The sequence below is a fragment of the Sus scrofa genome, unplaced genomic scaffold (assembly GCF_000003025.6).
Source record: "Sus scrofa isolate TJ Tabasco breed Duroc unplaced genomic scaffold, Sscrofa11.1 Contig40, whole genome shotgun sequence".
Taxonomy (NCBI): Eukaryota; Metazoa; Chordata; class Mammalia; order Artiodactyla; family Suidae; genus Sus; species Sus scrofa.
The window spans coordinates 57,693-78,383 of NW_018085194.1; the positions used below are offsets into that span (position 1 = coordinate 57,693).

Below are 20,691 nucleotides of genomic sequence, written 5' to 3' on the forward strand. Positions count from 1 at the left end.
CAATGAGTTTGCAGGTTCAACCCTGGCCTCACTCGGTGGGTTAAGGATCTGGCATTGCAGTGAGCTATGGGGTATCTCGCAGACACAGCTCCGATCTGACATTGCTGGGGCTGTGGTGTAGGCTGGTGGCTATAGCTACAATTTGACCCCTAGCCTGGGAACTTTCATACGCCATTGGTGCAGCCCTAAAAAACAATAAATAAATAAATAAACAAATCTTCCAAACTTTTAAAATTGGATTATAACTATCATACAATATCACATTAGTTTCAGGTATACAAAATTATAATTCAATACTTTTTTACATAATCAAAGATCAACCCAATAAGACCAGTTAACATCTGAAGTTGTTACAAATGGGAATATAATCAGATCTTCCAAGCTTTATTATCAGAGTTTTACAGTCCATCAGTGACATATTCCCAAGAAGGCAAGGTCATGAAAAACATCTCAAAATGGCATTGCATGGCATCATCTGCCACACATTATGGTCTACTCTTCAGATCTGAAGGAAAATAGTCTATATATTTATTCTCAGAGAGATAATCAATGCCCACTCTTCATAAATGGCTCCTATTGTCGATACTTATTAGTTAACAGTACCTGAACCAGAATATAAATTTAATGATTTATGAAAAAAATATAAATTAAAACACCAAAATACTTATCCCAGTCACTGATCAATACCTTCCTATCCAGGGAGGGCTTCTATAGGAAGTCCAATTACCAGATAAAATTTGCTTGATAAATGTACAGTTGCAATGTCTGTAGCCTGAAGAGTCTCTCCTCATTCAGAAGTGTACATGTTAGGCAACCGGCCAGTCCTATCCACTAGTCAGTGAAACACCTCTCTGCAATAGGCCTATGATTATATCTAATGAGACATTTAGCTTCTTTGATATATTTTCTTCTGTGTTCCCAAGCTGGGAATCTCACTTCTGTGGACATTGTCTCTTTGGATGGGCTGTTATGACATTAGCTCTGTTTTATATGTTGCTTGTTGCCTTTATATTATGATCTCATCCATGAGGTGCTATTTTTTGTAACTCTTACAATTTTATAAAATTTCCACTAATCCAGCCACCAAAATTAGGGAAGTACCCATGAACTTGAATTACAAAAGTAGGTATATATGTAAAACTAAGTAATACAAAAGTAATGATGGACATGAAAAATAAATTAATGTACATAAAGATCAATTATGGATCAATACAATGAATTTTTTATAACTAGAATTATCCTGTTGGAATAGAAATTGATGTTATTTCCCTGTACATAGGCAGGCAAATGAAAGGCCAATTTTTAAGAGTGTTACAAAGGGTAGATAAGCATCAAATAGGGGTTAACTAGGTGATATTTACGCTCCTTGTTGAGCGTATGTTTCTGGGAGTGACTTGATGTTATTGACTCTTGAGCCAGAAAAGACATGATACAGACTCAGTAGCACCAGGGCTGATTTGCTAACAACACGGTTAATGGAAATCAGAAACAAATTATAAAACATGGATTAGAAGCATGAAAAATAATAATGTACAAAACCAGAAACCTACAGAAACAACATGCTCTGGCTCACAAGCCTCAAAAGAACAGAGGTCTCAATGCAGAATGAGAGTGAGGAATGGGCTTGTGCTGCCACAAAGACGGCGGTACTTCATATTCTCTCACTCTGTGTGGCACTGGCTTAAAATAATTCAGATCTATCATCAATATAGTCTACCTATTCCCTCAAACATCTCCTGGAAGAGGATTATATTGTCTATACCAGAAGTAGGACATTTTCTCTTTGCCATCTATTCAATTTTATTTCATGCACGACAGAATTAACAATTAGCATCTTCTGCTCTTTGCCACGTTGAGTCAGAGTTTGTTGCACCATAACTTTCTCATGGCATTTTTGACTTCTGCATTCCTCAGAGTGTAAATCAGAGGGTTGAGCAAAGGTGTCGCAATAGTGTAAAACACAGCCACTAACTTATCCACTGGAAATACAGTTAAAGGGCGAGTATATGTGAACATACATGGTACAAAGAATAAAATGATAACAATAATGTGGGAGGTGCAGGTGGAAAGGGCTTTCGTTCTTCCTTCTGCACTCTGATTCCTCAGAGAATGTAAAACCAAAGCATAGGAGATAAGCAGCATTATGAAACTCACCATGCATATGGCCCCACTGTTAAACACACTGAGTAGGTTGATGACAGAAGTATCTATGCAGGAAAGTTTCAACAAAGGTTGCATATCACAGAAATAGTGATCGATATCATTGGGGCCACAGAAGGGTAATCTCAAAGCCAAGACAATCTGTGCTGAAGAATGGATGTAAGACGCCACCCAGGCCAGATTCACCAACATATCACAGACACGTTGGCTCATGATGGTCGTGTACCTCAGGGGCTTACAAATGGCCACATAGCGATCAAAGGACATAAGGATCAGCACCAAGGGCTCCATGCACCCAAAGAAGTGAACTGCAAAGATCTGGGTCATGCATTCATTGTAGGAGATGACTTTCTTTTCAGATATGGAATCTGCTATCAACCTAGGAGCAGTGGTTGTTGAAAAACAGGCATCAGCAAAGGATAAATAAAAAAGGAAGAAGTACATGGGGCTCCCAAGTGTCTGGCTATATTTTATGGTCATCACAATAAGGAAGTTTGCCAAGAGAGTCGTGAGGTATAGAAACAAGAAGATCACAAATATTACTTTCCCCATTAGTACATCCTGTGTCAATCCAGACAGAATGAACTCATTCACACTGCTGTTCATCTGCATGGTTATGGTGAATGTAGAACAGATACAGCTAAGTGGTTCATCTGTAAAGAAAAATGGGGCAATTGTGACTTGGCAGTGGCAGTGTATTTGGGCTTGGAATTACAACTTTTAAATTTCTAACTCCATGAACAAGTATAACTCAGTGTTACTCATTTTTTTTTTCATGTATTACATTCATTTGGAAGACTTTTTAAAAAAACAGTGACATTTATCTTTAACCATAGGCATCCTTTCAAGGTATTCCTATGGGGACAAAAATTTTGGGGGGAGATGGGAAGCCCTCAAGTGATTGTGCTCTGGACCAAGGTCCGAGAACTAGTGACTGTGCTTTATGATCTTGAGCAAGTAACTTTAATGCCTTGAAGATTTTTCTTCATATGATGATTAGAGATTCTAATAGATACTTTATTAAGCGTATATATATGATATAAATGCATATGTAATATTTATGCATCTCAGTTATTGACAAATGATATCCCTATATATATTTAGAAATAATACTTTGCAGGCACATTTCTTAATTTGGACTTCAGTTTGCACCCAATATTCCTTACCTCTTCAGTATCTTGGTTAGATTATGCTTTAAAAAATTTATTTTCCATATTTAGGCTCATTACAGCTGTAAATTTACCTTCATTGCCAGTTAAAGTGTATGATATATTTTAGTAAATCATTGAAGTTAGAAAAATTGAGGAAATTTGCTATATATTTGAAATAATCCATAGCTTATGTTGAAAGCATGGTATTAAGTTTCACATCCTTTGGATCTGACCTGTTGTGACACTTCTTATATTTGGATAACCTGTGTAATGTTCTCTCTTATATCTGATTCTCCTACCACCATCATTCAGAGGTTTACCTTCTTCCAAATTTCATCTTTCTAAAACATAATTTTAAAAAGGTATTTCAGAATTTCAACATACCAATACTTCTCACTGTTCTACTTCATTCTTTGCATATATAATACATTGAATTATAATTCATATAATTTCAGTCATCCTCTATAATTACAGTTTCTTATTTTCCTTTTTAATTTTTAAAAGCCTTTTCCATGTAGTTAATTATATCCATAATGTATCTATTTAGTGGGTATAGCTCAGTGGTAGAGCATTTGACTGCATAATGCAACTATTTAACAATTATAAATTAACATGGAAAAATATCATAACAGAAATTCTACCATTCATTTTCATTTAAGTTGTTTTTCAGATATTTGTCTTAATAAACATACTTTCAATAACAGCCATTTGCTTATTTTAGTAATTTCATTAAAATGTATGTCCAGGGAATTACTAACATAAATATTGACATTTTCATAATTATTGACAACTATTCTCAAATAACCCTCCAGATTGTTTGTTTCAATATTTGTTGGGAAAAATAATTATAGAATGAGTATATTCACATACTAAAATGTCTGCAGTTTGAAGTAGACTATAGATGAGAAAAGTACCCTTCAAAAATTCATAATTAACTGATCCCATAGCCTAGAGGTAAATATCATTTCCTTACACATTCTGTATGAAAACTATTTATAAATATATAAATATTTATTTTATGTGCAAATTGAATAATTTTCCATTGTTTCTAAAACTATAGCAATATGGCACAAATTACAAATAAAAATCTAACTTGGGGAATTTTATTTACTTAATTAACAGAATTAAACTTAGGTTATATGCTTTTTGATTGGTAATAGAACATTTTTGTTATTTTGATTTCTTATATTTCATCTATTTTGAATTATGTATATCTCTTGTCAGTAAAAAGTTTGACATCTTTAAGTTCTGAGCATGTTTTTTGTTCTTTTCAATTTTATACAATAAAACCTATCACTTTTGGAGAGTTCCTGCCATGGCTCAGTGGAAACGAATATGACTAGGAACCATGAGGTTGCAGGTTTGATTCCTGGCCTTGCTCAGGGTTAGGGCTCTGGCATTGCTGTGAGCTGTGATGTAGTTTGCAAATGCTGCTGGGATCCTGCATTGCTGTGGCTGTGGTGTAGGCCAGCGGATATAGCTCCGATTCGATCCCTGGCCTGGGCACCATCATAAGCCATGGATGCGGCCCTAAAAGGACAAAATACAAAAGATCAAAAAAAAAAAAAACTATGAATTTTCACTCCTGTTTTCATTTTAGATTGTAGTTTACTATTTAAATTTGGTATATATATATATGTGTGTGTGTGTGTGTGTGTGTATATATGTATATATATATACAAACATATATATATATACACATACATATATACATATATATATACACACATACATATATATATATATATATATATATATATTTTTTTTTTTTTTTGTCATGCTCATGATATTAAGAAGTTTCCAAACAGGGATCAAATCCAAGTCGCTGCTGTGACAACATCCTAACCCTTAACCACTAGACCAGGAAGGAACCTCTGGGAGATATCATATTTATTATCTTATAGTATTTCTATGCCTTTTAAATTTAATGTCAAATGACGTAGAATTTATTTTAACGAGTTGTGAGATACATTTCCTAATCTGATTAGTCACCAATTAGTAATCAATCAATAACACCATCAACTCTGTCATCATACGTGTACTAAGAACTTAGTTATGTCTGGAGTCAACTGATAGGGCATGGAAAGATGCCCTCAGCTTCTTTAAAACCAATTTGGGGGGATAACATATATCTAGGTAAGATCATTAATTATATAAAAATTACACACAAGTCTATGTGATAATACCAAATCAATTTTGATTCCAATAGTTGAAGAATCCCTAGAGAATAAATCGTTTGGACAGTGAAGTTAAACATGAGAAAGAAGTGGACTTATGGATTTAAATGTGTTAAACAGAAATTTCCAACAAGGTTTCCTAAAACTCAAGTATTCAATAAGCTTATACTGAGTTTCCTTAAGTAGAATAAATATTTCAGTATGAGTAAGTCAAATTGTCCATTTACCTCTGATAAAGTTACTTCCTTGCAGTTGAACTAAAATCATATTAGTTCAGTGTGAGACATTAGAAATATTATAATCACTACAAGTTCTGCTTGGCAGTTCCAATTATTTCTAGTGACTATAAAAAAGAAACTAATGATCACTTAACTTTAATACATTAGGTTTCCAATAATGAATAAAGGCAGAATGGAAGGAGATTTTGGGGACAAGAGGAGCGATTTGGTGAGAAAAGTGATTAAATACTTTTTGAAGGGAAAGAGCATGCATTTCTTCAGATAAAATAGATATCCTCTTCATAAAAATCTAAACTACACTCTTGTTAAATAAAAAAGCTGTAAGAGGGAGTTCCCATTGTGGCACAGGGGCAACGAATCCAACTAGTATCCTTGAAGATGTGGGCTCGATCTCTGGCCTCACTCAATGGGTCAAGGATCCAGCATTGCTGTGAGCTGTGTTGTAGGTCACAGATGCAGCTTGGATTCTGTGTTGCTGTGGCTGTGGCACAGGGCAGCAGCTGTAGCTCTGATTTGACCCCTAGCCTGGGAACCACCATATGCCAAGGGTACGGCCCTAAAAAGCAAAAAAAAAAAACAAATTTAAGAGGTAAATTTATGCACAGGTAATGGACAACCATGAAATCCAGAATCACGTAATTCTATTTTGTTTTATTTTAAACAAGCAAAGAGAAGATTTGGAGATACAAAGACAGAAAAGCAACACTTGACAAGATGTGTGCCTGAGGTCAGATCAACACCACCTCAGAATTTTATCATGGAATTCAGCCATTATTTCTAATTATTCATACTCTATCTGATTATTTCTTTACCTCTTTGATTTAGGAGGACATCACGGTAGTTGAGGAAGATATTTTCCCTTCCTTGACCCTAAAGTTTTGCTTTCACCTGATGAAATTTTAACCAATTCAAATATACGGGTAACAAAAGTCTTCCAATTTTCTCCCCAGATATACATCTAGACATCTGTATCTACCCCTATTACTATGTGAGTTTATATATATATAGGAAAAATATTATTCTTGTATGATAATCTTATTCAAACAAGTGTTCACTTATGTTATTTCACTTGACCCACACATTTTTTTTTTTTTGACAAGGTATATGTGGTTATTTGCTTTGTTCTTTTCTAGGTACAGTTCTGTTCTTTTCTAGGTACAAGGTTTGACCTGTGATACAGAAAAGTTTTACGTAAGACAGCCAGGTTAGAACTAGAGAAGGATTCGACTAGATAGCTTCTCCCTCCAGCATTCACTCTCCTTGTCATATGAAACACCACATCCAAATTACCAGGTAGACTGTATCTCAGAAAAGAGAAAACCTGAACAATCCTTGAAGGATGACAATTGATACCTTAAATTTCAATCCCGACTCCAAAGTCAAGTTACTTAAACTGCATGTTGAGATTAATGGCAAAGCAGAAAAACAAATGCCTAAATGAATAATAGTGAAGAGGAGGAAAGAAGCAGAGATGAAATGAAGTCAGAGCAGGAGAGAGTGAAAGTGAATAGATACCAGGGAAGGAGTCCAGGACAGGATCCAGGAAGGTAAACAAAAAATGTTAGAGGGTAGTTTTACCCAAGATTTTCTCACAGAGTTCAGCTTCTTTCTCCCTGACCCACCACACCAACACTTGCCCCCTAAACGTGGGAGGGACTGTGAGAGGGGGCCATAGGTCAAGGGTGGTGAAGGGTCTTGAAAACCCAGGTGTGTAGAAGGTGCAGCCTTTTTTATACTCTGTCCCAGAAACATTACCACTGACCTAAAACTTCAAAGGAGGGCATCCCCAAGATAAAAACTTCTGGCAAGCTGGCCTCGGAGCCATGTATTGCATCCTTTGTGTGCAGCGATGGATTTGAGAGATAGCTCAGGGAAGGCTTAAGTCTTCACTGGTGGATATACTCACCCGGAGCTCTAAGATTGCTAGAAGAAGCAGGATCAATCTTGAAGAGGCAATTAGAAGAACACATTTCAGACAAACTGAAACACTTACCTCTTATGACCAAATAGATGACTTCCAATAGAGTAGATTTTTTCCTATCTTCACCTTCCCTTTACTTAGAAGGTGAATTATATGAATGAAGCCTGAATAAAACACACCAGATATACTTCATTGAGATTGATCAGTGATTTCTACCACAAGTGGTTATAGAAGGTCAGGTTTTATGGGGAAAAGGAACTATGCATGTGGCCCTACTACTCACAGTTCCTCCCCAGAAGTACTGAATTAGACAAAACAATGAGGTCTGTATAGGAGCAGAGAGGAGGGTATTTGGAGCATAACTGGAGCATATTTCTTAATTCAGTGCTTGGAAACATGATGAAGAAAATCACTTCTGCATTCTAAGACAGAAATGCCTCTGAAGCTACCTCTCTTCCTACAGTACCTCTTATGGGAAATCATGAGGTAAGTGTTTTCTTTTTACTGCATTGGATATTTATAGTAATTTCCACAAAAGGTTGCAAAGGACTAAGGTTGGCCCTCAGCCTAAGGCGTTTCCAGATAACTAGTTCTCCCAAACCAATCCCAAAAGATAGGCCATGAGCTATCGTGCTCAAACAGTCCAAGGGCAAAACAAATCTTGGGGCCATTTAGTTAAATTTCAACTCACGTGACTTGGTGTGAAAAAACTGTTCCCTTCTCTGTAAGATTTCCTTAAGCCCATCTCTTCTGGAGGCCTGGGAGTCTTTGAAGCCAGTTAATGAAATATAAATAGTAAACAAGTCCTGGCCTCACCACTTTTCTACTATATGAATTTATACAGTTTCTCAACATCTTGATTTTCCTATTTTCTCTTTGTTAAATGTCAAGTAGTAATTAAATATATATTTAGTTTAGTATTATTAATATTCAGTTTTTAGTAAATGTAGACAGGAAGACAGGAAAGAAGGAAAATGAAAGGAATTATTTAATACCTGTCTTCTTCCTTCCTTCCTTCCATCCTTCCTTCCTTCCATCCTTTCTTTCTTTCCCTTTCTCCCTTCCTTCCTTCTTTCTTTCATGGCCACACCTGAGTCATATGGAAGTTGACCAGGGGTTGAATCTAAGCTGCAGCTGTGACCTATGCCACAGCTATGGCAAAGTTGGATCCTTTAAAAAACTATGCCTCTTCAGTCACCAGACCCACTGCAACTGGATTCTTAACCCACCATGCCACAGTGGGAACTCTATCTTTTCAAATATATATGTCCTTCCACTTAAAGGAAAGGTTTTGAATGGTTACAAGCTATTAAAGAAGTGATAGATTGAATTACAAAAGTACTTTTCTATCTGGGAGTACATCTTATGGCCACACTCTGGTCTAAGAGTTTCTTGCAAGGTATGACATTTCTTGCTAAGTACCTTCAGTGAGGGTGAAGTGATAGGTCCAAGGCAGAGATGAAAGGAGAGAGGGCAAGAGAGAAATTGCAGTGGGAGCATGCCATGAAAAGTTTGCACCACACTTACCACTTTTGCTGAGGGTCTAGTGGCCACCAGCAAGCCCAAGCATCTCTGAGAAAATTTATAGAGAAAAATCATACCCCAACACCTGTTTTTTTTTATTACATGTGAAATGGAAGGCTCTGAGGAAGGTTTTTTTGTGTGTCATTTAAAATCTTTGAGCCTTAGTTCCCCCATCAATTAAATGGGGATATAAAGACTTACCTTTTAAACCTTCCCCAAAATATTAAGCTATATAACATATGAAAAGAAAGCATCCCTGTCTCAGAGAAAGTACAGAAGACATATTTATGCCTTTTTTTTTTTCAATCTTCCATTGACAGAGACAGAGAAAGTGAAATAACTCACTAAGTTTGCTTGGCTAGTTAAAAACAGAAATGAGTCTATGGAGTTCCCATTGTGGCACAGCAGAAATGAATCCATCCAGGAACCATGAGGTTGTGGGTTTGATCCTGGCCTCGCTCAGTGTGTTAAGGATCCAGCATTGCTATGAGCTGTGGTGTAAGTCATAGATGCGGCACAGATCTGGCATTGATGTGGATTAGGCATGGGCCAGAAGCTGTAGCCTAATTCAACCCCTAGCCTAGCCTAGCCTAGCCTAGCCTAGGAACCACCATATGCCATGGGTGCAGCCCTAAAAAAAAGAAAAAAGACAAAACAAAAACCAAAAATACAAAAAACAGAACTGAGTCTAGACCCCAAACCTCTTAACTACTATTATGAATCTAAATCTCTTTAGTATGACATTCATAGTAACGTCATAAGACTTCCTAACCTAGAAAACAAGAATAGCAATGAAAGAGTTAAACTGCATCAAACTTCCCAGTCACAGAGCCCTAAATTAACACCCTGCCTTTGAAGGATTATGTAAGCTCTTTAAGTTCTTTTGGGAAGGAAAATTGCAAAGAGCAATTTCAAAGGAGATCATTGAATTGGACAAAGGCAAAAGGTGAGTCAATGATCTCTTGAAGTTCCTTCCATGTCTGGGTCTCCTAACTCTGAGTTTATTAAAATTAATATTAAAATGAAATATTGGATTACCTAACTGGAATCCTAGTTTTGTTATAACAAGGTCAAGGTCTTACTGAAGGCAGTTGACAATGGTCATTCCATCATGGAAACTGTGGAAGTAGGGGTAGAGGACCACTGAGGATTCTATCATTTCTGAGTTTATCACTGTCTCACATTCAGTCTTAGGATGAACTTGGACTCTAGTTTAAACTCTGTTCAATTAAAGTTGTATCTTACTAAGGCAAGACACTCAGTGAATGATACAGATACTCTAGCCAGATTAAACACACTATAAAATTCAAGTTTGTGGTCATAGAAATTTTATTGGAATCAGAAATACTTTCAGAATAAAAGTCAGATCACTGAAAGTGATATTTAATTTTATAGGGAGTGGAGGAAAATTCAAAAATAAAGAATGAGAAAAAGAGGAGTTCCCATTGTGGTACATCAGATACAAATCCAATTAGGAACCATGAGGTTGTGGGTTTGATCCCTAGCCTTGCTCAGTGGGTTAGGGATCTGGCATTGCTGGTGAGCTGAGGTGTAGTTTGCAGATGCAGCTCGGATATGGTGCTGCTGTGGCTGTGGCATAGGGTGGCAGCTGTAGCTCCGATTAGACCCCTAGCCTGGGAACCTCCATATGCCTTGGGTATGGTCCTAAAAAGACAAAAAAAAAAAAATGAGAAAAAAGTGTATAGAGAAAAAATGGTTTCATTTTCTATTTGAATTTGTGTATTATATTTAGAGTTTTGGGAGGGAAATTAACTAGAATACAGAAAGTACTTTAAATACTCTGATCTGTGTTATACCAATGCATGACTTAGAGGTGTCATCAGAATCAAAGGACTACTATCAGCAATAATTTTACTACTTTGCCAAAATTGAAATATTGCTGTGTTATTGTTAAAGATAGTGTTTAATTTTGGATATTCATTTATTCAGCAGATCTTTACTGAGCTCCTACACCAGGCTGTTCTGGACATTAACACCACATCAATAAACAAAAGAAAAAATAGCATCCCACATCCTCTCTTGCATTCTATGAGAGAAGGCGGACAAAACCAATAATAATAAGTAAACAAATTATACAGTATATCAGCAAGTGGGGAGGTCTCTCTAAAAATAAAGTGTAGATAGGGAGAGGGTTTATGAAATCTAAGGTATGAATTGCTGATTTAAAATATGTAGCCATGTGATACAAGGTACAGGGGAGCTTCTGTGAATATTCTAAGCCCTTCCATTCCTGAATCATGATTTTTTTCCATCTGTTGCTGAAATCACATTCTAAATATAATTTTTAACGTTAAAACTGTTTCCACTTATAATATCTAAGATAGTTGTATCTTCCCTCCACAGAGGTTTTCCAAAGCATCAAATGAGTGGAAAGAGGTCTGATAGTTAATGTCTGTTCATTCGTTTTTTGACTTTTAGATTCCTAATGAGCATAAAATTCAATCCTTTTAGTTTCTGTATGAGGATACTGAGTTGTCAAGTCAGAGTTCATAACTAATCTAAAGGTGAAACATAATTTCCTGACCCTTTTTTTAATGCTTTTTATACTACCTTACTTTACCACCTGCCCAACAAGGCCCATCTACATAAAGTTTTTGTCTAACATGAAAATTCAACTTTTTTCTCAAACTTTATTGTTTTATGTCTCATTAGAAACCACCATTATTCGTGCCACACTTTCTTCATAACCCTTTTCACTTCCTTGTTCCTGAAAGTGTAAATCAAAGGATTGAGCAAAGGAGTCAGGAAGGTGTAAAGTATGGCTACCATCTTGTTAAAGGGGAAAGCAGAGGGAGGTCGTGCATACAAAAGTATGCATGGGACAAAGAATGAAACCACAACAGCAATGTGAGTGCCACAGGTGGAGAAGGCTTTCTGCTGCCCCTCAGTACTATGGATTCTCAGAGACAGTAAGATGACCCCATAGGAGGCAAGCAACAAGGAGAAGATTAGGATGCAGATTAATCCAATGTTGGTGGTCACCAAAAGCCCAAATAAATGGCTGTCAGTGCAGGAAAGCTCCAGTAATGGGTACAAGTCACACATGAAATGGTGAATGACATTGGGGCCACAGAAGGGCAGCTGGACAGTGAAGTGACTTTGTATCGTGGAATGCAGGAAGCCCCCTGCCCAGGCCACACCGATTAGAATGCCACAGAGCCTCCAATTCATGACAGATGAGTAGTGCAAGTGTTTGCAGATGGCCACATAGCGGTCATAGGCCATGGCAGTGAGGACAATCACCTCCAATCCAGCAAAGAATGTTCGGCAAAGACCTGGGTCAGGCAGCCTTCAAAGGGGATGGTTCTCCTCTCATAGAGAGAGTCTACGATCATCTTTGGGGCAATACCGGAGGAGAAACATGCATCCAAGAAGGACAGAAAAGCCAAAAAGAAATACATGGGGGAGCCCGGGAGAGCTGGGCTGCTACTCATGGTCACCACAATCAGAAAGTTGCCCATGACAGTTGCAATGTAAATAAACAAAAATATGAGAAATACTGTCTTCTGAACACTTGGATTCTGTGAAAGCCCCAGGAGGAAAAACTCAGTTATGAAGCTTCGCTTCTGCATATTTTCCAATTAAAAGGGGAAAGCTGCCAGGATGAGCAGGTAGAATTTACCATTATGTGAAAAAAAATCTGTCTCAGCCAAGTTCGTAATATTATCATAGTCATCAAGTTGGTGCATTCACATAAAAAATTATCTTGGAGAAAAGACTTGTGGCTGCCTGATGGGTGGGGGAGAGAGTGTGAGGGAAATTGGGAGCTTGGGCTTATCAGACACAACTTAGAATAGATTTACAAGGAGATCCTGCTGAGTAGCATTGAGAACTTTGTCTAGATACTCATGTTGCAACAGAACAAAGGGTGGGGAAAAAATGTAATTGTAATGTATACATGTAAGGATAACTAGATCCCTTGCTGTACAGTAGGAAAATTAAAAAAAAAATTATCTTGCATGCTTGAGCTTCTCTGCTCATGGAGAAAATGAAATTAGAAACGTTTTTTTAGGGTGGTAGTAGGATATTAGGAAGAATTGAGCTATAGATAGATTCTTAAATACTCTAAGCCCAAACTTCAGTGAAGGGGAAGGATAGGGATGTGTGGTAGGGTTGAGAAAGATTTTTCATCTCAGTTTCAAACTCTAATCACTTAGTAATGGTTTCCTGGGTTGAACTGTGAGATGAATTCTGAAGCCACATCCAAGTTCTGAGCAAGAAGGGTGGTAGTTTATTGATCACACTCTCCATGTGCGTGGAAAGGGAGCAAAGATGACTTGCATGCCACCCCTGACCAGGTAACTTCCTTATCTACAAGGAGAAGACATGATACCCAATTTAAGAGGTGCTTGGATATCATGGCAATTCCCCCAGTTATTTCTTTAAAAGACTGAAATGAACTGAGACTTTTAGATTAATTCATTCTTTATAAAAGAAAGAGATCAGTCAGAATATGCCCTGCTTTAGACTAATGCATAACTAGTATACATGTGTTGAGTTGGCTATTCTCTTCATTAAACAATAAGAACCTAAGTCTATACTAAATAATATCACCTTCTAATGAGTATTATTATGATGACTAAGACATAATGCAAGGAAGCAACTTCTCAGAGCCTCCTGAATTGGAAACAATCCATATTAGATCATATTACCCTATTTTATTGGTAGGAAATTCATGCCTAAAGAGATAAAATCAAACAAATAACAGGTGCTGAGTCTGGAATTTTAACCCAGAACACGTGAGCCCAAATCCCAAGTCCTTCCCACTGATTCTATGGGGAAAGAAGTTAACATTTTTCTTTTCTAGCAAGAACATGAGAGCAGGGATGACCTTTCTAGAGTCTCCATTCACTGTAGAGGTTAAAACCTTCTGATTCCTTTGTTCCTATTTGAATGATTCCTTTTGATAAAGGACACAGAGCTGATGATATAGGATCAAAGGTAATGGCCGACTACTTGCAGATAAAAATGGGCAACTATCTCACAGGTCAGGAAGAAAAATAATACGTTGAATACAGCCAGAGTCTTAATGCTTTATTAATTATTTGAAAATTATTTACACAACATGACCAAGTCAGATCAAGTACTACTCACCAATGTGTATCTGTGTCAAATTTATGATTTATTGTAATACAGGGATGTTCATATACAGCCTCCCTACTCTTAAGGATTATAATGAGTATCAAATTGGAAAACGTCAAAATGTGCCTTATGATAAAATGCCCTTACCAATTTTAGTCACTCTTCTCTCACTTACAAAACCAGACACCTTACCCACACAGAAAGCTATTCCATGGGCCATCCAGATCATTACTCCAACTTTGGATTTCATTTGCATAGCAAACTTTGAAGAATAATTGTGTCCACATCTGTATATATAAGAAAAAATTATCATCCAAAGGGCATGTATGTTTGTGTGTGCACATATATGTAGAATCTATGTTTTTTTTTTTGTCTTTTTAGTGCTGCACATGAAAATTCCCAAGCTAGAGGTTGAATCAGAGCTGTAGTTGCTGGCTTATGTGAGGTGGGAGCCATTTCTGTGACCTACACCTTAGCTCATGGCAATGCCAGATCCCTAACCCACTGAGCAAGGCCAGGAATCATGGATGCTAGTTGAGTTTGTTACCGCTGAGCCATGATGGGAATAATTAGGCTTCCTGTAAGCAAAGTGTATTCTGGGAATAATTAGGCTTCCTGTAAGCAAAAGTGTATTCTGGGACTTCCCTGGTAATGCAGGTTAATGATTGAGGAAAGTCGCTTCTATGGCTCAGCTGCAACTGCAGTGTGGTTTCAATCCCTGGCCCAGGAACTTCCGCATATTGTGAGCACAGCCAGGAAAAAAAAAAAAAGTTGAATGACACTGACAGCTAACAAAAAAATAATTGAAATGTTAGTAAACCTAAATATACAAGTATGTGTTCTAATATTTGACTTTTTATTTACTCTTGTGAGAATCAGATGAGGTAATACTCATAAAACCATTTATGCACTTGGATGCACTGGAAAAAATTATGAGAAACAGTAAAAGTACGCATTCAGAGCCTCTGACACACAGCAGAAATGGCGATGTTTTACTTCTAATTTCTGCTTTACCATGATCAAATCTGATAAATATCTTCACTCATCCTTTTAGATATTCACAAATATAAAATATTTTATTGGTCACAGAGACGATAAGCTATTGTTTAAATGTGGAACACTTTTAAATGTCTTTAATAAACCCTGGATAAACTACTGTGGCCCTCAGACCCTCTTGTGTCTATCTCTTCTTCAGTTACCCTCATTGTACAAGTAAGATCAAATAGAGCAAATGGATGCAAACTATTGATCTTGGAATGGATTTACAATGAGATCCTGCTGTGTAGCATTGAGAACTATGTTTAGATACTTACAACACAACAATGGGAGGGAAAAGTATATATACATGTATGTGTAACTTGGTCCCCATTCTGTACAATAGAAAAAAAAAATAGGGCAAAGGGTGGAGAGAAAGAATAAGGTTCTATGTTAATCTAACAATTAAATAATTCTTAGGCTCTCTAACTTCCTGATCTGGGGAGTTTCTAATAGAAATACCATTTTAAAGTAAAAATACTCATTAAATATAAACAAATCGGTCCTCTCTTTTTTAAGATAAAAGAAATTTCCAAATTATCATTAAAACTTCAGCAATGGAGACTATAGTTCTTTGGAGCTTGTGATCACAAGGTTTATGATTTGAAATCACTTAAAAGCTAATGGTCCTAATGCATTTTTTTGTCCTGGTTTTAATCCCAGAAAAGAAAAGAAACAATAGTGGGGAAATTCGTGAAATGTGAAAAAAATCTGGTGTTTTTTTAGGAGCTATATATCAAGGTTCACTTCACAATACTGACAAATATACTCCTGGAAAAGTTATATAATAATTATTAGGGAAAAATAACTGAGCAGTAGACAGGAACTCTGTAATATCTTGGGAATTTTTTTGTTTGTTTTTTTTTTTTTTTTTTTTTTTTTTGTCTTTTTTAGGGCCCCATTTGCAGCATATGGATATTCCTAGGCTAGGGGTTGAATCTGAGCTACAGCTGCTGGCCTACACCACAGCCACAGTAACGCCAGATCCCATCCGCATCTGTGACCTACACCACAACATCATGGCAACACAAGATCCTTAACCCACTGAGCAAAGCCAGGGATTGAACCCACAACCTTATGGTTCCTTGTCAGATTCGCTTCCACTGCGCCATGATGGGAACTCTGAGAACTTTTTTATTAATATAAAATTATTCCAAAATAGAAGTTAATTAACATTATATAATAATTGTATATAAAAATCTAGCTATTACAGATTCATAACCTTGTGTTATTGAATAAAACTCAATCCTTGGAGTTCTCTCCCATGAAGCAGATAGAGAAACACTTGTTCAAACTGCTGGCCTCAGAGTCAAATAAGGCAGTATTTATGAACATACTCTGTAATGTATAATTCAAGAGAAAGATGTGAAATATTGATATAAGCATTATTTTTAAATAGTGTCTGTACACACAAGGTGAACTGGAGAATTGAATCTATCAAAAGAGTAAAATGTTGCTAAATCATGTTTTTTTTCATTCTAAATTCTAAATTACAATGAAACGGCTTCATTCATGTAATCTTATTGGGAAATGTTTTATCAAATATTTCCAAAATCCTAAATATGGTTGTATTCTTTATACTAGTAATTCCAATCTTAAAAATTATTCTGTAGGTATAATGAGGTGGTATAAATTTTATAGTAGATGATGCTGTGTCGTATATTTTAGCAAAAATTCAGAAATATTAATTGTTGAATAATAATACATTAATATCATTAATAATACATTAATTAATACATTAATTAATAGCAAAGTGTGTTAGGCATAAACACTAATTAAAATATAAGGACATAGAAGTGAAGAATTTTTACAACATGTTAAATGAGAAAAACACAAAAAATATGGTAACAACCTCACTCATTTATACAGACATTTTAATATAATTTTAAAATCAAGAAAGGAATATGTGAAAATGGTAGAGACTTTTTATTTTCAATATATATTTTGATATATATATATATATATATATATACAAGAAAATCTAACATTACAAATCAACTTTATTACCCAGAACACCATATTATGCATCACCTGCATATTTGTTGAAAAAAAGATGAAGTTTTAAGAAAATTTTATTATCTAGCCAGTGTAACTAATTTGCCTAGATGGAACCAGCATGCTAACATGACATAGAATCTTAAATTAAAAGTATCGGCTGTAAACCATCCACAAATAGCCAAACCAGGGGCCCAGCCCTCCCTTTCCTATGTATTCACTCTAATATCACTTTTCATTGCATATACTCCTAGAGGAAATATTTTATTCTGTTTATATTTCTCATAGAAGTTTTCCATGGTCTTTCCTGTCTTTCTTTCTTTGTTTCTTTCTTTGTTTCTTTCTTTGTTTCTTTCTTTGTTTCTTTGTTTCTTTCTTTCTTTCTTTCTTTCTTTCTTTCTTTCTTTCTTTCCATTTTAGGGCCACACCTGTGGCATATGGAATTTCCCAGGCTAGGGGTTGAATTGGAGCTGCATCTGCTGGGCTATGCCATAGCAACATGGGATCCAAGCTGTGTTTGCAACCTACACCTACACCACAGTTCACAACTCACAACAACACGTGGATCCTTAAGCCTCTGAGCAACGCCAGAGATCGAACCCACATCCTCGTGGATACTAGTCAGGTTACCCCTGAGCCATGATGGGAGCTCCTGATCATATTTTACTATTAAGTAAATTAAAACCTCATTCTCATTACCCTCACTGTTAATTTCCTTGAATTTTTGATCCACGATTGTTATTTACTTCAGCAATAATAGATTTATTCTTTGTCAAAAAAAAAAAAAAAAAAAAAAGGAGCTCCCATCGTAGCACAGTGGTTAATGAATCAGACTTGGAACAAAGAGATTGCGGGTAAGGTCCCCAGCTTTGCTCAGTGGATTAAGGATATTGTGTTGCCTTGAGCTGTGCTGTAGGTCACAGATGAGGATCTGACGGTACTGTGGCGCTGGTGTAGGCCGGTATCTACAGTTCCGATTAGACCCCTGCCTGGGAACCTCCATGTGCCGAGGGAGCGGCCCTAGAAAAGGCAAAAAGACAAAAAAAAAAAAACCAAAAAAAATTATTCTTTGTCTATCTAGCTAAGCATATTCTTCTCCTTTACAGGTTGAAAGATGTGTTCTCTTCAGATTTCAGACCTTTTCTTTCCTCTCAATATTCTCTGTGAAATGTCTCAATCTTTCTACTCTCACTATTTCTGGAATTTGGAAAAAATAAGCTTTGTATGTTTCTACTTGTGTTCCTCCTGATGGATGCCTGAGACTTCTTTCCATCTGTTATCTCAGCAATTTAGCTCATTTTAAGAGTGAGATGAACCACAACCACTAGCACTAAGCCAGTCCAGAACTTCAGCCATTTAAATATTCTGGAACAATTAGAAGCAGAAATCAAATGCTATTTATGACAAGTACACGTAGAAAAAAAAAATAAATGAGCAATTTAAAATAAAAAAATCTGTGACTTGAGCAAAAGACTCTTTCCTACTTTTCATGTCCTTCCCCAGGCAATTCCTTGTGAAAAAAAATATTAAGTGCTACATTTACATATCAATAACTCCCTAAATGATAAACAGAACTGAATTACATTGCTTCTATATTGGTATTATTTGTGTCGCCTCAAAAAAATTCCACTTTTTTTATCTAAAACACCAGGATGAAGGACAGATTTAGAGGGTGAATGGTAAGTGCAAAAATATTAAGAACGAACACATAAAATGCTATTGAATAGCTATGACAGGAATTTTCACTTAGTGTATTTCAGTTATTTGGACTTAAAGATGAAAAACTGAACTTAGGTCTAATTTCATTAGAATTGAATAGGTCCTCCTATCTCACCAAAATAAAAAAAAAAATGTTTGCACTCAGACAGCTGCTGAGCACTTAAATTTTGTCAAGTTATGTCTGGTTAACTCGAGGTGTATTCTTTCATTTTTTTTTTCCAAATCCTTTGACCTTGCTAACATAGGATCCCATCATAAATGAACATTTTTAGGGTGAAAATTTGTATATAACTGTCCTAGGTATACACAGGGTAAGTGATAGAGCATAGCTTGCCTTATACTTGGTAGCCTGCATCACAATATCCATGTTTTAAGGACTACATCCCATTTTAAAATCCTCTGAAAATGCAAAAATGTGAATTATTAATCTCACCACATGTCTGTTCCTTGAAAATTCTGGTAATGGCAATCTTCTATTCTCTACAGAGAAAAGTCCATTCAAAAGCTGGCCAAAATATGAAGTAGAGTTCCCAGGCTTACTTCCGCATTTAAGAGAGAGAGAAAGAACACTCTGGCAGATGAGAAAGAGAATTTCCCCCACTGTTTCTCAAGCACTATCTTCAACATGATCTCAAGGAAAAAGTAAAGGAGCAAAAGTTTCCAGCTTGACCTCAAACTGGAATTTAAAGAGGTTTCCCTGAGGGGTCATGAACCTGCAGAATTGCTTCTCAGTTCTCCTCAGGGTTTGGAAATTTCCCATCAATACGGTTTTCAAAAACACAGTTTGACTTCCTCAACTATTTGTAAAAATTAGAGTTTTTTTTTTTTTTAGCATCTTCTGGGCTTCTGTTGGAACATGCTTTTGTTTCCTTTCATATTCAGAAATAGAAAAGTGTGTATACTGGGATGAAACACAGTGCCTTTTGCAGAACTGGGGTGAAATATCTGTGAATTTATTAAATGAAAAAAAATAGCTCTGGGATAGGGCACAACATCAATCTATAAAGAGGTGTAGTGTTTGGGGACTAGAGGAGCAGTCCTTGTTCCTTAAAGAATAAAAATTTTATGTATAAATATGCAAGCATGTATGCATTCATACCAAAGGTGTTTTTTTTTCTCTTGGAACCTGAGCTTGATATGCCATAACTTTAAAATTAAAAGCACAATTTCTAGAGATTAAAGGATTTTTTTCATTTTTTGGAAAAGAAGGGATGACAGGTCTGTTTACTCTAAAGGAATGAAGCATTGTGATTGAAGATTAGGGAAAATCTGGATTTAGCTCATGAGTTCCCTTCAGAGAGAGTCCATACCAAGGTGTTTGTCCCTCTTATTTTCATGTGTATTCACACCCTATGGAAAGAAGCAGATTGATGTCAGTCTCTAATCATTGTCAGAGTCTCTCTAGTGACAGACAAAGCAAGACTTTGGAGAAAATAAATATGCTTTGGATTTAGAAACCCAACTCTAGGTTGTAACAGAAAGAATTTTTATCCTGGAGTTCTGGCAGTGGCAGAGTAGGTGAAGGATCCTGCTTGTTTCTGCAGTGGCTTGGGTCTCTGCTGAGTTCCAGTGGGTTCCTTCCCCCGCCCTGGAACTTCAATATGCCCTGGATGAGGCCAAAACAAAAAAAAAGAAAAAAAAGAGAATATTTATCTCTAGTTAAAAAA

At 36.3% G+C, this 20,691-nt stretch overlaps 1 protein-coding gene and 1 pseudogene across 1 annotated transcript; both read right to left on the bottom strand.

Annotated features, from left to right (window-relative positions):
- Window positions 1–1,857: 1,857 nt before the first annotated feature.
- On the bottom strand, window positions 1,858–2,772 carry LOC110258736 (olfactory receptor 4C11-like). Its single transcript, XM_021082005.1, has one exon. It carries the CDS (start codon window positions 2,770–2,772, stop codon window positions 1,858–1,860), a length of 915 nt encoding a protein of 304 aa, XP_020937664.1.
- Window positions 2,773–11,831: 9,059 nt separating this feature from the next.
- LOC110258738 lies at window positions 11,832–14,504 on the bottom strand (annotated as a pseudogene).
- Between the last annotated feature and the right edge of the window lie 6,187 nt (window positions 14,505–20,691).

Coding starts and splice junctions, on each gene's coding strand:
- LOC110258736 (XM_021082005.1), bottom strand. CDS start 2,772: ATGCAGATGAACAGCAGTGTGAATGAGTTCATTCTGTCTGGATTGACA.